This window comes from Cibotium barometz, chromosome 39, assembly GCF_041138505.1.
Source record: "Cibotium barometz isolate CiBa-2024 chromosome 39, ASM4113850v1, whole genome shotgun sequence".
Lineage (NCBI taxonomy): Eukaryota > Viridiplantae > Streptophyta > Polypodiopsida > Cyatheales > Cibotiaceae > Cibotium > Cibotium barometz.
Genome location: NC_141084.1, coordinates 26,988,129 through 27,002,295, shown reverse-complemented (window position 1 = coordinate 27,002,295; position 14,167 = coordinate 26,988,129). Strand labels below are relative to the sequence as shown.

The following is a 14,167-nucleotide window of genomic DNA, read 5'->3' as shown; positions in this document are numbered from 1 at the left end:
CCAAATTTAAAAATCCCGCAACTTTGAATTGGTCTAATTTTCTAAGCCAAACCAGAATAAGAAACTAAAAATATTTCCTATGGGCCAAATTCGGACGAATTCGAGCTATTTTGATGAAGTTTTGGCTTGAAGAAGCTTTGCGTATGAATCTCCTCTTATCTTTTTAGACCTTTTTTAGTAAAGCAAATATGTAATTTTTCTCCACCCTTGATTTTTGCAGAGCTTCCTCCACCGTTGTTGCAAATTCAAATCCTTGTATCTTCCACATAACCTCTCAACAAACAGGGTACATGAATTATGTAAGAGAACATGCTGAATGCATCTGACGCGGATCCCGTTGCAAAATTGTGAGCCAATTTTCCCAAATGGCGCCGTGCTGTCCTGATGGGCGGGAATTTGCAGCACATGTAGTAGAGAGCTTAACGCTAAGATTAAGCTTTAGTTAAGCTTGCTGAAGCTTTGTATTATAACTCATTTAAAGCTTTTATCCCTTGGATATTTACTTGATGAAACTTGAAAAAAAGAGAACTCAACCAAGCCTTCAATTCCCTTGAGATTTTCTGAATTTTTCTTCTTTCACAGAAACCAGAAAGTTGCACGTACCTTCTCTCTTTCTTTTGCAAGCCTTCTTCCCTTTAATTTTTCTCAATATTTTTCACCTTCTCTCCCCCCTTTGCTCTGATACCACTGAAACCACTAGGATCATGGGGAGACACACCGTCCAACCAAATACCAACTAGTTCATCACTTCAATCAAATTACCATAACCGAAAAATTAATAAATAATCACAAAAGCATAACATAGCATAAAAACACAAGAGAGAATCATTGGGTGCAATCTATCCCCCCTCAAGAAGTGTTGGCTTCCTTCCACTTCTTGAGTATTTATGCTTTATTAATAAAAAATAGCCCATAAGCCAAAAATAGATGCACGCTTATGCATGGGCTTACCCTTTACAAAAATGGGGGTTGCTTTCAACACAAGCTTAGGTAAAGTGTTCCTATCTAAATACTAAAGGATAATTATAAAAAGAACCCCAAGGGCCAATTCAAAATGGAGCGGCCAAATACAAAATCTCGTAGTAGACGCTATGACAAAAATATCAAAATGAGAACCATCCCGGTAATAACTCGTACCATATCGCCGCCATCATGTCCCAACCAATCTGAATTATGAGCACAAGGCCCGTCAATCTCACCTACCTACAAGGTTATCCATTCAAACACACTACAAGTTAACAACACATGCTATAAGTCCACGACAACACATAAGTAGTAAATCTAACACTTAGTTCTAGCTTTCCCTAATTTCATATGTCCTACACATGGAATATTTGGAATCACCCAAATGCCATGCTTTGAACATAGTGGTAATTAGGCATCCCCAATTAACCACAGAAGGATGGACGGACAAACCGTGACATCAAAGGTCTTCAAAATTGCCCACCAAGTATGCTTGATACCTTCACATGACTCTCTTGAATTGTCCAAAGCATGAGTGTCCAACAATTCTATCTAAAAGGCTCCACCACACATGAATGTACAATCGAAATGAAAACGGTAGCCCTTAAACATGTCACATGCATAATGCATCCACATTGCAACAAAATTCCATGGTATAGGTATCCTCAATGGATGTAACCTCCCGGATCAAGCGGAATTCCAAGAAACCATGCATCACTCCAATCAAGACCAATGTCTTCTATGCCTGGATCAAATGCAAACCCAAGATGAACACCCGAATTAAGTGTATATCCAAGTGTGTCTAGATCAAGTGTAGAATCCAAATGACCACACAAATCCACGAGTGTCTAGGTCAAGTGTAGATCCCAAATGACCACCCAGATCAAACACAAATCCAGGTAGATCCTCAAATGTAGTCTTGAATTGACCACCTAGATCCAACACAATTCCACTTTGATCCATGCCCACTTCATTTTCCATTGTGTCTCTTGCATCAAAATACCAATTCTCAATCCCACCCTTGCCACCTTGGCCTATATTTTCAACCATATCCATGGTATAATGAGCATCTGCATAAACCTCTTCCACAAAGTGATCCACATATTGCCCTTCTTCATCATGAACAACATCATGCTGATCCACATATGCATAGGTACTATCTCCCACCACAAGATCATCACATGCATGTTGTCCTAAACTATGGAATGTCCCCACATCATCATGAGCCCCATCCCCAAAAGTGTGAATGGGTGAAGAAGATGAACTTCCTTCATTATCTCCACTAGGACATCCATAAGGCATACCCATAGGTGTAAGCATATCCATGGATGACTTGCAAGATTCTTGTGACAATCCAATGTGTAAATCCAACAAAGAATGCATAAATCCAACAAAGAACACGTAAATCCAACAAAGAATGCATCAAGGCAAACAAATCCATGTCATGAAAAGACGATAGAGCCTTGTGAAGTCCATCCAATTCATCACTAGCCATTTGCTTGCCTTGTTTATTTTCAGAAGAATTGAAATAAACATATGCCAACCCTTCTCTCGGTGTCATGTCTTCATGATTCAATGCATTATCCACTTTAGATTTTAGTTCTTAATCAAACATGAATTGAGTAGCCTCAGGTCTTGGTGGAGAAGGCCTTGCTGAAATTTCAACACATAGGTCCCTTTGGCAAGTAATCCCTCTATCCACACCCCATGAATACATTCAAGGTACCTCCACAATGCATGTCGAGTGCACAACCAATGTCACCTTACATATTTCACCACATAAGTAATCATCAAAGTTAATTGCATCCTTAACAAGTGTACCCTTTTGAACATAGCTCCCCATACTATCACCATTGGCAAATGTGTCAACCGTTGCCTCTAACTTATTATGAAAAGCATATGCATCACCCACAAGATTGTCACACCTACTCGCATAATCTTCACATGATGTAAGAGTGCAACATTCCATTCTTTCTTCACAAGAACCAAATCTATGCAACATAAATTCCCTAAGAGTCCACACCTTTGGCTCTTTTGCATCCTCAGCTTCATCATCATAGTCACCATAATCATCATAACTATCATCCCAATAGTCATAATCCATGAGATCCTTCACACTGAAAGAATGGCGACCTCTAGGTGAAGAACTTTGATGTCGAAGCCTAGAAGAAACCTTGGGTTTAGATTTAACCTTGAAGCTTGATGTAGTGAGAAAAAGACATGATGTTTATCCATCAAACTCTCCATCATAATCATCCTCCCACTCAATCTCATTGGCATTAGTGTACCTCTCACCAATGTGTGCATGAATCTCTTCCTTTGATGAGTGCATACCCTTGTCCCTCTTGAATTTCTTCCCCCCCACAAAGGGTATGATTCGTCATTATTTTCACACTTTTACACACCGGGTTGCTCAAGAATGTTGACCATCTCACTTTTAACACTACCGACCTTGTGTCTCCTCAAATCTTTGCCGGAAAGAGGAATGTTGATCAAGGCAACCTTACTCACACAAGCTCGGTTACGGCGGCTAATAAAGGCATATCCATTTCTTCCCAAAAATAGCAATTGCAATTGGAGGTCACTTATAGCCCAAAGTGCAAGATCGGATGCCCCACACTTTCCTTTAGCAACACCACTTGATGACAGACATTTCATTGTTTTTCCGGAGCCACTTGCACACTCGTAGTAGCATGCCCACTTGCATCCTCATTAGTGTTAGTGACCAGCACATTATCCACATTAATCCACCAATGGAGAATATGACAATGTCAATGACACGCGTTGAAGCTTGCTAATCTCCTAGCCAAGCTCTTCCATCCCTTTTTCGAGGGCACAAGTTTGGGCCATTTCTTCACCACCCACGAAGACCTAATCCCTCACTATACCACTTTCCCAGAGCAATCATGGCATGGTGAGTTCAAGCCATGCTCTCCCTGGTCTCTCCTCCACATACCGGGGTACCCTCATACATCACTAGTGGCTAGAAATGAGAATTGTAGTACAATGTGATGTGGAGAGTGATTGGATCTCAAATAAATGGTTGAGATCACTTACAAAGGGCATTTATAATTGCATGCCATATCCATCCAATACAAGGGTTTAATTGCATGCCATATCCATCCAATACAAGGGTTTAATGTCATTGATGAGGCTATATGGTAGTGCAACAATCCTCATGGGTTGTCTTCAATCCCATTGCTTCAGGGAAATAGCTCAATGCACAATGCATAAAGAAACCCTCAAGGTGAAGAGCAATTTGGCCTCAATGAGCAAAACTTGGATGTATGCAAGGAATTGAAAATTTCCATGAAATCCCATGCACAATCAACAATTGATCACATGTATGCGTGTAACTAAGCATGATGAAGGAAATTATTGAAGAAATTTTCCAAAATTTATGGAAGAAACCCTGAATTTTTTTTCATGGGAACCCTAATATCAAGAATCATGAGAAATTGAGGCATTGAAGTGAAGAATGTAAAGCTTACACATTGGAATGTCTTTGCCAAGCATGATTATAGCCATAATTGTGAATCTTGAACCCCAATCCTTCAAGAAAAATGCGTAGCCCGTTTTTAGACTTGTTGTAGCCACAACTAAGCCATTCACACATTTTGTAGCTCATACAAGCTCTCAACATGAAGAAATTTAATTGTGACATAAACTTTGAAGACTACAAGCCATAAAATCACCTCATACATAGCCGACAAATTCACACTTGCGCTGTGAGGCTGTAGGAGTGTGCGGCCGCCGATTTGCACCATTGAAACCTCAAAGCTTTGCTATTGAACTCCCAAAAGCCATTCCAAGGCTCAATGGTGATGAATGTTGCTCCAAATCCACCCTAATTTCAAAAAATGTGAAAAGGAAGAAGGGGAAGATGAAGAGCAGGTCCATAGGAAGAAGGGGAAGATGAAGAGCAGGTCCATAGTACACAAAAGTTGTCCACATCACACTCAACTTGTATAAAACTTTTCCGCCTCCCACAAAATTTGATCCAGTGCCTCAAGTTTAGTCTAATTTTTGATCACATGCTTCCAAATATGTAAGAATTGATCACCATTTTGGCCATAGCCTCCAAGCTTGAAGAAATTCCTTGTTAGACTCAAGATTTCTAAGAAGGTTTGAAGAGAATTCAAGAAAATCAAGAACATCAAGAAAATCAAGAAAACTCAAGAAAATTCAAGGAAATTCAAGAAAATGGATCAAAGAAATGAGCTCTGATACCAATGAAAGAAAGGGGGGGAGAAGGGACTCGTTAATGTGGAGTCTAGGCACATTAGACATCGTTTACATGGAGTCTAAGGACATGGAAGGAAGAACTCCATTAAAGCTTTCTTGAGCAGGGCTTAGGCTTGAATTAGTAAAGTGGTTAAAAGATAATACAACTTGGGCTTATAATTGTCTTACTTTTGCCCATGTTGACACACACTTACTCCTTGGCCCCCACATTTGGCCATGCCCATGGTCCCCTTTTGGCCCTTGGCCCCTTTACACAATCTTGCCCACCACTATCCCCTTTGGCCAAGTGATAATGCTCTAGCTTTGGCACTTTATTACATGCTCCTTGCACTATCCCCTTTGGCCAAGTGATAATGCTCTAGCTTTGGCACTTTATTACATGCTCCTTGCTCGAAGTTGAATCCAAGATTCGAATAGACTTACTCTTATCTACTTGTAAACTCAAATGATATAAAAAAGTGAAAGGTATGAACTAGAGCATGAATATGAGTGCAAGTGCTAGTGGTCTCACGAGCCCAACCTTAGTTTCTTGAAGGTTGACTGAGAGCCCCCTTTGTGTGCCAAAAACTTGTAAAGTATCCATGTGCTTCTATAAAATAAACTCACCTTTATTGGTTCCCCAATCTCCATTTATGTTTCTTGAGAATTAGAGAGAATATATGATTTTGCATAGTATGAGTGCAAGGTGATTGGGAGCCTAGAGTGCGAGTGAAGTGAAAAAGATTGTTGTTCACCTTAGCTTGAGGAGAGCACCACAAATCTACTTTACTTTCCTATCTCCTTTTCCCTTAAGGACTATGCGTCCTTGTGCCTATTCCTATTCCAAGATACACAAGGTAAAATACATTGGGATATTTTTGTACCAATGGACACTTACGCAAAACCAACAAATGTTAACCTAGATGTTCACAAGGACCATGAAACAAGTGAGTCCAAGAAAGCACGACACATGAATGAAAACAAGAGACACCAACAGGAGAGAAAGTAGAGTTTAAGAGCTCCCAAAGTCAAAAATAGCGTTAACTATTGAGTATTTGACTTATATACATGCACACAAAATAAGCTATAGCCGTTGCACACTTGACTTATATACATGCACATAAGTTAAGCTATAGGCGCTGCACATTTGTTTACAGCCTATGTTTCACTTATAACTTAGTATCCTTTAACTCACTTATAACTTAGTTAAGTTACAGCTGTTGCCACCACAACATATACCCACTTATAACTTAATTAAGTTACAGCTGTTGCCACCACAACATGTACCCACTTATAACTTAATTTATCCTTTAACTCATTATCCTAGCTTCTAAAGCTAAAAATGGTGGCCCAGGCACATTCTTGGGCATAGTCTACGGGTTTGCTATGTTCTAGTGATGTGTACACAATTGAAGGAAGCCATGCGAAATTGATTTTCAAAATGTAATCCATCTTTCTTTCTATGAAAGGTGGTATAAGAATTCTTCCAAAAAAATCATGCTCCATGGTACTCTTAATCCATTGTCACCCAAGGTTGGCTTTGTTGACTTGGTGTTGATTGGATTTAATAAGGACCTTCGACATTGGCAACATTAGGCTAATCAAATGTTGTTTTTTTTCTAACAAAAAAATAACAAGGGGGGTTTATTGACACTTTGCATTTATTGTCTCATTTATATAAAAGAGTCACTTAGGTTGTATCAACCAATATCAATAAACATTACGAGTGATTGATGTAGCATTCATTATATGCTATTTTATTTGTGTGATTTTTGAAAATATAATGGCCACTTTAAAACTCAATATTTCTATTGGAGAATGTTTTGCCTCTCTTTTTGGGTCATGTGTTGATATATGACATGGTCGCTCTCGACTTGATTCTTACTTGATTGATTAGAAAGGTTCTAAAAATTCAGAGATTAGAAAGGTTCTAAAAATTCAGAGAGCATGTCCCTATAATGTGGTGAGTCAATGAGATTGTAAGTAATGATTGCTTGGCCTATTATTTTTAACAGAGAATGAGCTTGGGCAATGGTGGCAGCCCTTAGAGGTGACATATGACATAAGTGAAAGAACTATAGCCCGCTTTGAAAACTAGCTCTACTATTCATCCTTCTTAAAAATAGCATCCTCTCCTATTCTTCTCTCTTTTTCTCTCTCACTCACACACGTGCACGCACACACACACACACACACACAATCAATGCTATAAAAAAACCATGAGCGTATTTTTAACGGCTAGGATTGAGAAAAACTGTGAGTGTATTTTTAGTGGCTAAGATTGAAAAAACCGATTGAAAATCTGGTTGGCCTTGAAATTAACGATTGAGATTTTGGAAATTTTAGTTTTAAAACCGGTTCATGTGTAGATTTTCTATTGAAGCTTTGGTTGAAGCTTGCATTTTGCTTGGGTACCAGTTTTCTTGGGATGAATCATCTTTTGTCTCTGAGGATGATAGATGGGATTTAGTGTGTAGCTTGCTTAATAGAGGGTGTTAAATCTGCTAATGATGGCTGATTGTGGTGGGGTTAAAAGGATGCAATGTAAAGTTTATCTCTTTTTATAATATAAATATATTATTGGTCCAAAAAGATATTTTTTTAACACTATACACAATGAACATATTTAGGCTAGACACACCCATTAATTAATTAATGTGCAGTTTTTCCATTAAAGTGCATTACCCTAAGGTTTCTACCTTAGGATGTTCAATCAACCATCGTGTCCTTCTTTGTTAGCAAGCATCATGTTTTTTTTAAAATTAATGTGTTTCTACCTCACACATCTCTCTCTCTCTCTTCCTCACTCTTGCATATCAAAGAGGCTCTCTCTCATTTGCGTATCACACGTCTCTCTCTCTCTCTCTCTCAAGGCATGGCAAACTTGGCTCCCCTTTTTATAATCACCTCTGTGTCAGAAAGTTTGAGTGGCAAAAGTCTCGAGCCTTGCCACACGTCAGTGTGCCACCATCCTCCTAAATCGAAAAAGTTAACCAAAGTAATGTATAAGTTCGCTAGGGTTCCTCACTAAGGCAAGCTAATTAATGTAAAAAAACGTTTGGGACCCATATGGACTTGTAAGATTTGGACTCTGAGTGCAAGGTCATAAAAAGGAATTGAACTTCTTATACAAAGGGGCCATAATAATCATCACACGTGCGGGCGCACATACACAATGATTGTTGAGCTGTAAGTGCAAGGTCGAATTATAGAAATCCAATTCCTTATTCAATGAAGGGGGCCTTAATAGGCCGGGGGGCCATGTGGGCCGTCAGATAGCTCGCCAAGCAACGGCTAAGATGAGAGTAATGCACACCGTCGATCGGTGGGTGGATCCGAGAGAAAAGGATCCGCCCCCAACCTATGCCTCATCGTTTCTGCTGTGCGAGCAGAGCAGGGCAGAGAACGTCTCCATCGCCATCTCCATCTCCATCTCCATCTCCATCTCCATCTCCATCTCCATCTCCTGCTTTTCTTTAAATCTGCACGTTTCTTTTCTCATATCTGAGTTTTCCTTAGCTGCCTCTTCTCCCTCCAGATATCCATCGCCATGTTTGGCCGCGCTCCCAAGAAGAGTGACAACACCAGATACTACGAGATCCTTGGCGTGACCAAGAATGCCTCCGCGGATGAGCTCAAGAAAGCTTACCGCAAGGCAGCCATCAAGAATCATCCGGACAAAGGTGGCGATCCTGAGAAGGTAACACCAACTTTGTCGGATCTCTGCACAGTTCTGAGTTTTTTCGTCAGTTGGGGCTTCAATTGCTCGTTAGCCTCTGGGTGTGATAGCCTGACCTCGGTTAGTGTGTTTGACCACAAGTTTCGCATCCCTGTCTCACGCAATGTTTTCTCTCTGCTTCAAGGCATGCGATTTTCAGGATTGTCTTTTTATTTAGGGCATTTTTAGGGTTTGGTGAACTGTTCAACTTCTGCTTTATGTCGTAGTTACGAGAAGGCATGGCCAGATGACGTTTTGTTCTCGTAACTAGGGTTTCATGACCTGCATTTTACAGATTTTCAGAAAGTTAAGGGCAGAATTTCTGGTCAGCCCAGAGCTCGATGGACTTCAAATAGGGCTTAGCTAGAGACCTGTAGTTTACTCCTGATTTTTGTATGAGAGTTGGTGATGGTCTATCTCTTCTGTTCCATTTCTCAGGATTTGTGTCCGGCATTATCTCACCTAATGTTGCTACATTATTTCTGAAGCTATAAAGTGCGGCAGGATAAATTTCAAATGGGTTCACTTGTCTTATTTAATAACTTCCCCTAAATGGTCTCACCTCTTGAGGGAGAGCACACAAGTGGGTATGGGGGCCAATTTTCCAATTCTCAGGATTGCACGTCTAGGCAAGGTGAATTGTGTGTGTGTGTGTGTGTGTGTGAGAGAGAGAGAGAGAGAGAGAGAGAGAGAGAGAGAGGGAAAGCTAGTACATCACATGGCGGCCATGTGGCCATTTGTAAAGTAATTTTGGTAATATATCTTCTATTACGACGAGAGAGAAAGAGAGAGAGAGAGAGAGAGAGAGAGAGAGAGGCAAAGAAAAGAAAATTGTACTACCATCTAAACAACCTATGAAACAAATTATAGAGTGCCCACTTGCCTGCATTCCAAGCTGCTCTGATTGTGGCTAGTTTTTGAGTTGCAGTGGGGTTAATTCCTCTGCAATCCATATTTTTGTGCCTTTAACTTTACCTGATCAATGTAAAACCTCAATCTTTTGGAGTTTGGTAAGATAAGTGATTATTGCATGATTACCGTGTCATGAGACGTTCCCAAACAGCTTCCAGTTGGATCATTCGTTCAGCTTCACGCAGTTGAGCATTCAGGTATTCCTCCTTACCACCATCCATGGACCATCCTTTGGGCAAACCACCCACCCGAATCTGAAGGGCATTTGACTGCTTCGGTTCACTTTCCCCGACTTGGACTGTGGCTGTATTTCTTCTCCTTATTCATGTCCATGGGTTACCTAACCCAGGACTTTCCATTGCTCCAAATTAATAGCCTTTACACGACAAATTTTCTACCAAACTGCTTGATTTCCACTAACTCTATGTAAGGTGCTTATCTTGCACTAAATCTATGTCAATACTTAATTTGCACTAACTCTATGTTGAGGTACTAAGTTCGCCTGATTCTACATTGCACTTATTTTGCATTCATTTTATTCCTGGCGAAAAGGACCCGTCCTTGTGGGGTTCATGCCGAGTGCACTTGCAGCACGTGTGGGATGCAGAGGTCAAGCATCAAACCCAGGACTTCCATTGCTGCATCAAAATAAGTTGGAATGATGCAATTTCTAAAGAAACAGTACATAAAAATGGGGAACCCCTGGGTGCCCTACACGCTTGCCGAGACCCAAAATCCATCTTGGGGCCTTCAAAGCTGTCCTTTTTCAGTCTTTTATTTCCCCAAGATGTCAGTGCTTGATCTTACCATACTTTGAAATGTTGTACTTTGAAAATGTTTTAAGGGCTTCTTAGAGGTTGTTTACATGTCTGTTAGGGTTCTGTCCTGTAAGATTTGTGTTATGCCACATTGTTTTATGGGCTTTGCAGTTCAAAGAATTAGCACAGGCATACGAAGTTTTGAGTGATCCAGAGAAACGAGAAATCTATGATCAGTATGGAGAGGATGCCCTCAAGGAAGGGATGGGTGGTGGTGGAGGTGGACACAATCCTTTTGACATTTTTGAATCCTTTTTTGGAGGCGCCAGTCCGTTTGGTGGAGGTAGCTGATATTCTTCAGTTGTGCTCTCATTTTTACTGATAACTAGCATTGTTCATGCTCGTGGTTATTCATCGACCCTATTACACAGGTGGCAGCAGTAGTAGGGGTGGTAGGAGGCAGAGGCGTGGAGAAGATGTTGTTCACCCTCTGAAGGTTTCACTTGAAGACTTGTACAATGGCACGTCTAAAAAACTGTCTTTGTCCAGGAATGTTCTCTGCCCAAAGTGCAAAGGGTATGTTTTTCTCTCATTGTCCATTAAAATACTGATAATAGGATGGGATTTTTCCATGAATAGTAAACACTAATAGGTGTAATGTCTTTGTATATAATGAGCTCTATGATTTGAATTGCAATTAAGCCTCTGTGTTTTAAATGTTCATCTGGTCTATGTTACTGTCACTTATGAAGCTACTAGTGGGTAGTTGTGGATCCATTTCAGTGGATAGTTCACAGATCAAACTTTGAGGGCATATTAGTCTAGTGGGCCATTTGGAATGATGCTACTTTATATGTACGTTTATCTCAATCACAAGGCCTGTATGTTCTATTTTCAGAAAAGGCTCGAAAACAGGTGCTTCTATGAAATGTGCCGGCTGTCAAGGATCTGGAATGAAGGTTTCCATTAGACAGCTTGGTCCTAGCATGATTCAGCAGATGCAGCACGTGTGCTCTGACTGTAAAGGTTCTGGTACGTTCAGTGTAGAACTGCTGCCACAGCTTATTTTGAGAAATGAATTGAATGATAGGATGAGTTCTCAATGGAGACCATATTGCGAGCACTTGTTTTGTTTTTCTGCTCAGGGGAAACTATTAGTGAGAAGGACAAATGCACACAATGCAAAGGTGAGAAGGTAGTGCAAGACAAGAAGGTGCTTGAGGTACATGTAGACAAGGGTATGCAACATTCTCAAAAGATCACTTTCCAGGGCGAAGCTGATGAGGCGGTAGATGCTTATCTTAGCTCCTCTTATTTTGATTCCGATTTCTACTCTTACAGCCTTAACGAGGAATGTTTGGTTATCTGTGCAGCCTGATACTGTGACTGGTGATATAGTCTTTGTCCTTCAACTGAAGGAGCATGCAAAGTTCAAGAGGAAGGGCGATGACCTCTTTGTTGAGCACACATTGAACCTTACTGAGGCTCTTTGTGGTTTCCAATTCATTCTTACTCACCTTGATGGCCGACCACTGATGATCAAGTCTAGTCCAGGAGAGATAGTAAAGCCAGGTTTTCAAACTCTGCATCACTTGCCTATTGTTATGAGGATCTAGATGTGAGAAACATCCGTAATCATGTGTGTGATGAGTTTCAGTTTATGCTTGTGGCAGGTCAATTTAAGGCCATAAATGATGAAGGAATGCCCATACATCAGAGACCTTTCATGAAGGGGAAACTGTACATCCACTTCTCTGTGGATTTCCCAGAATCCGGGACACTATCTCAAGAGCAATGCCAGGCACTGGAAACTATCCTGCCACCCAGACCGTCCAGTGAAATGACTCAGATGGAGCTTGATGAATGTGAAGAAACTATCCTGCAAGATGTCAATATTGAAGATGAGATGAAGAGGAAGCAGCAGGCCACCCAGGAAGCATATGAAGAAGATGAGGAAGCAGCTGGGCCGAAAGTCCAGTGCGCTCAACAGTAAAAACTTGCTGGCATTGATGATTGATGATTGGTTGCGGCTTGGCAATTGAGTTGTAAATGAATGATTGAACCTCTCAATTTGTAAGCATTTCTGATGCCTTGTGTGGGAGGAAAGCCAAAACCCAAACAAGAGATTTTGAGCATCAGCTACAGAAACTGAATCATAAATTCATCTGAAAGCCCGGCTTCGTGCCTAGGTAAGTAAGCGGCCATTATTGGAGTCTAGGAATTTTTGCATTGAGGTACCTGTTTCATGTGGTAATATGGTACAAGCTGTCTAGGAATTTTTGCCTTGAGGTACAGGCTTCAGTTATATTTGACTCTCAACTTTGGCTTGGCCTTTTCTTTCAGTACATGACAAAGCACACCAATGTCTTCCCACATTATACAATGAATAGCTTCTTGAAGGTTCTCTTTCCAGAGTTGATAATTTAGAAACGTGGATTTAGTTATAAGTAGGTAATTTGGAAATGAGGACTTATTTATGTAGGTACAAGGTGACCCTAATTCAGGTTTATCGTTCATTAGTCTAGCAAAATAAACTTTGTCATATTTAAGTAGGCTTTACAATTTAAGGCCACATGTGATATTTGGCAAGTGAAACGATCCTTCAATTTATAAGTACTCCATCTAAGCTCATGCAAATTGCTGGAAATTGCTTCTATTTTTTTGAATTTACGGGCAACGTAGAGTCAGTTTTCATCTCTGTATCAAAGTCCATGTGCAGCAATAAAGCAGGACATTGCTGGAGTGGTGCGAACATGCATTTCAGAATGTCACCCTGATCTTGCAGTTTTTACAAACTCATATTTTTGTCGTGGCCAAGTCACTCACCTTTGTCATGGTCAAATTCAATTCAAAATCTCACTTTTCAAGCATTGGATAAGTGGTGTCTGCAGTGATGGTCATTGGGGAGTTATATTTTTTAGTTATAGTTTGTGTTAAGAGTTGGGCATTTCAAGGGATATGTAGATTGCAAAAAGGTGCACTATTTCCAGGGGCTACTGTCACCATCTGGGTTACCAGTGTTAGCCACTTTGTCCTTATCCACGAAGTTTATGCGTAGGGCCCTTTGCCGCCCCTTCATGCATCTGCAACCCGCATGGCCCAAGTGGCCCCTTAGGAATTCTCATATGGACTGTAACCCTCTATTTGGCACATGCTATAATTTTTATTACACATACCAAACATTATTCATGATTTTGTCAAATTTAAAATGATTGTAAATGCTTTAAGGTTTAAACTTTCAAGATTTCAAAGTGTTCCACTGAAAAATACATTCAAATTTTCCAAAATAAGTAAGAGTTTTAACATATGAAGGAATTTCACCCTTCAACGCTAGAAAGGTAAATTTCTTGTCTTAAAAAAAAAACATTTTAAGTAGTCTAATTTTCAATACATTTTTGAGTACTTTGATTTTGACTTAATGCTTATATGTAGGTATCCAAGAGAAAGAAATCTACTATTGAATGTATGGAAGTTGAAAATTCTACCATTAGCATTGAATGATTAGAGTAAAAAGCAATGATACACATGCCAAAGCCCAAAGAGACCAAAGAAGACAGTAAAGAAGTAAATGCTTTCATTCATAGAACAATGC

General features: G+C 40.1%; 1 protein-coding gene across 1 annotated transcript; it reads left to right on the top strand.

The window, feature by feature from the left end:
• Nucleotides 1–8,568: 8,568 nt before the first annotated feature.
• Nucleotides 8,569–12,981, top strand: LOC147615939 (dnaJ protein homolog). Its single transcript, XM_086778576.1, has 8 exons — nt 8,569–8,624; nt 8,655–8,887; nt 10,747–10,918; nt 11,007–11,151; nt 11,474–11,607; nt 11,721–11,863; nt 11,949–12,147; nt 12,249–12,981. The coding sequence occupies exons 2-8, from the start codon at nt 8,738–8,740 to the stop codon at nt 12,566–12,568; spliced, it is 1,263 nt and encodes a 420-aa protein (XP_086634702.1). The 5' UTR covers nt 8,569–8,624; nt 8,655–8,737; the 3' UTR covers nt 12,569–12,981.
• Nucleotides 12,982–14,167: the final 1,186 nt, after the last annotated feature.

What these genes read in the sequence shown, in the direction of transcription:
- LOC147615939 (XM_086778576.1), top strand. Translation starts at nt 8,738, where the DNA reads ATGTTTGGCCGCGCTCCCAAGAAGAGTGACAACACCAGATACTACGAG. An exon ending in CGCCAGTCCGTTTGGTGGAG is followed by an intron (nt 10,919 to 11,006) that starts GTAGCTGATATT and finishes CCTATTACACAG; the next exon opens with GTGGCAGCAGTAGTAGGGGT. An exon ending in AGGAGAGATAGTAAAGCCAG is followed by an intron (nt 12,148 to 12,248) that starts GTTTTCAAACTC and finishes TGCTTGTGGCAG; the next exon opens with GTCAATTTAAGGCCATAAAT.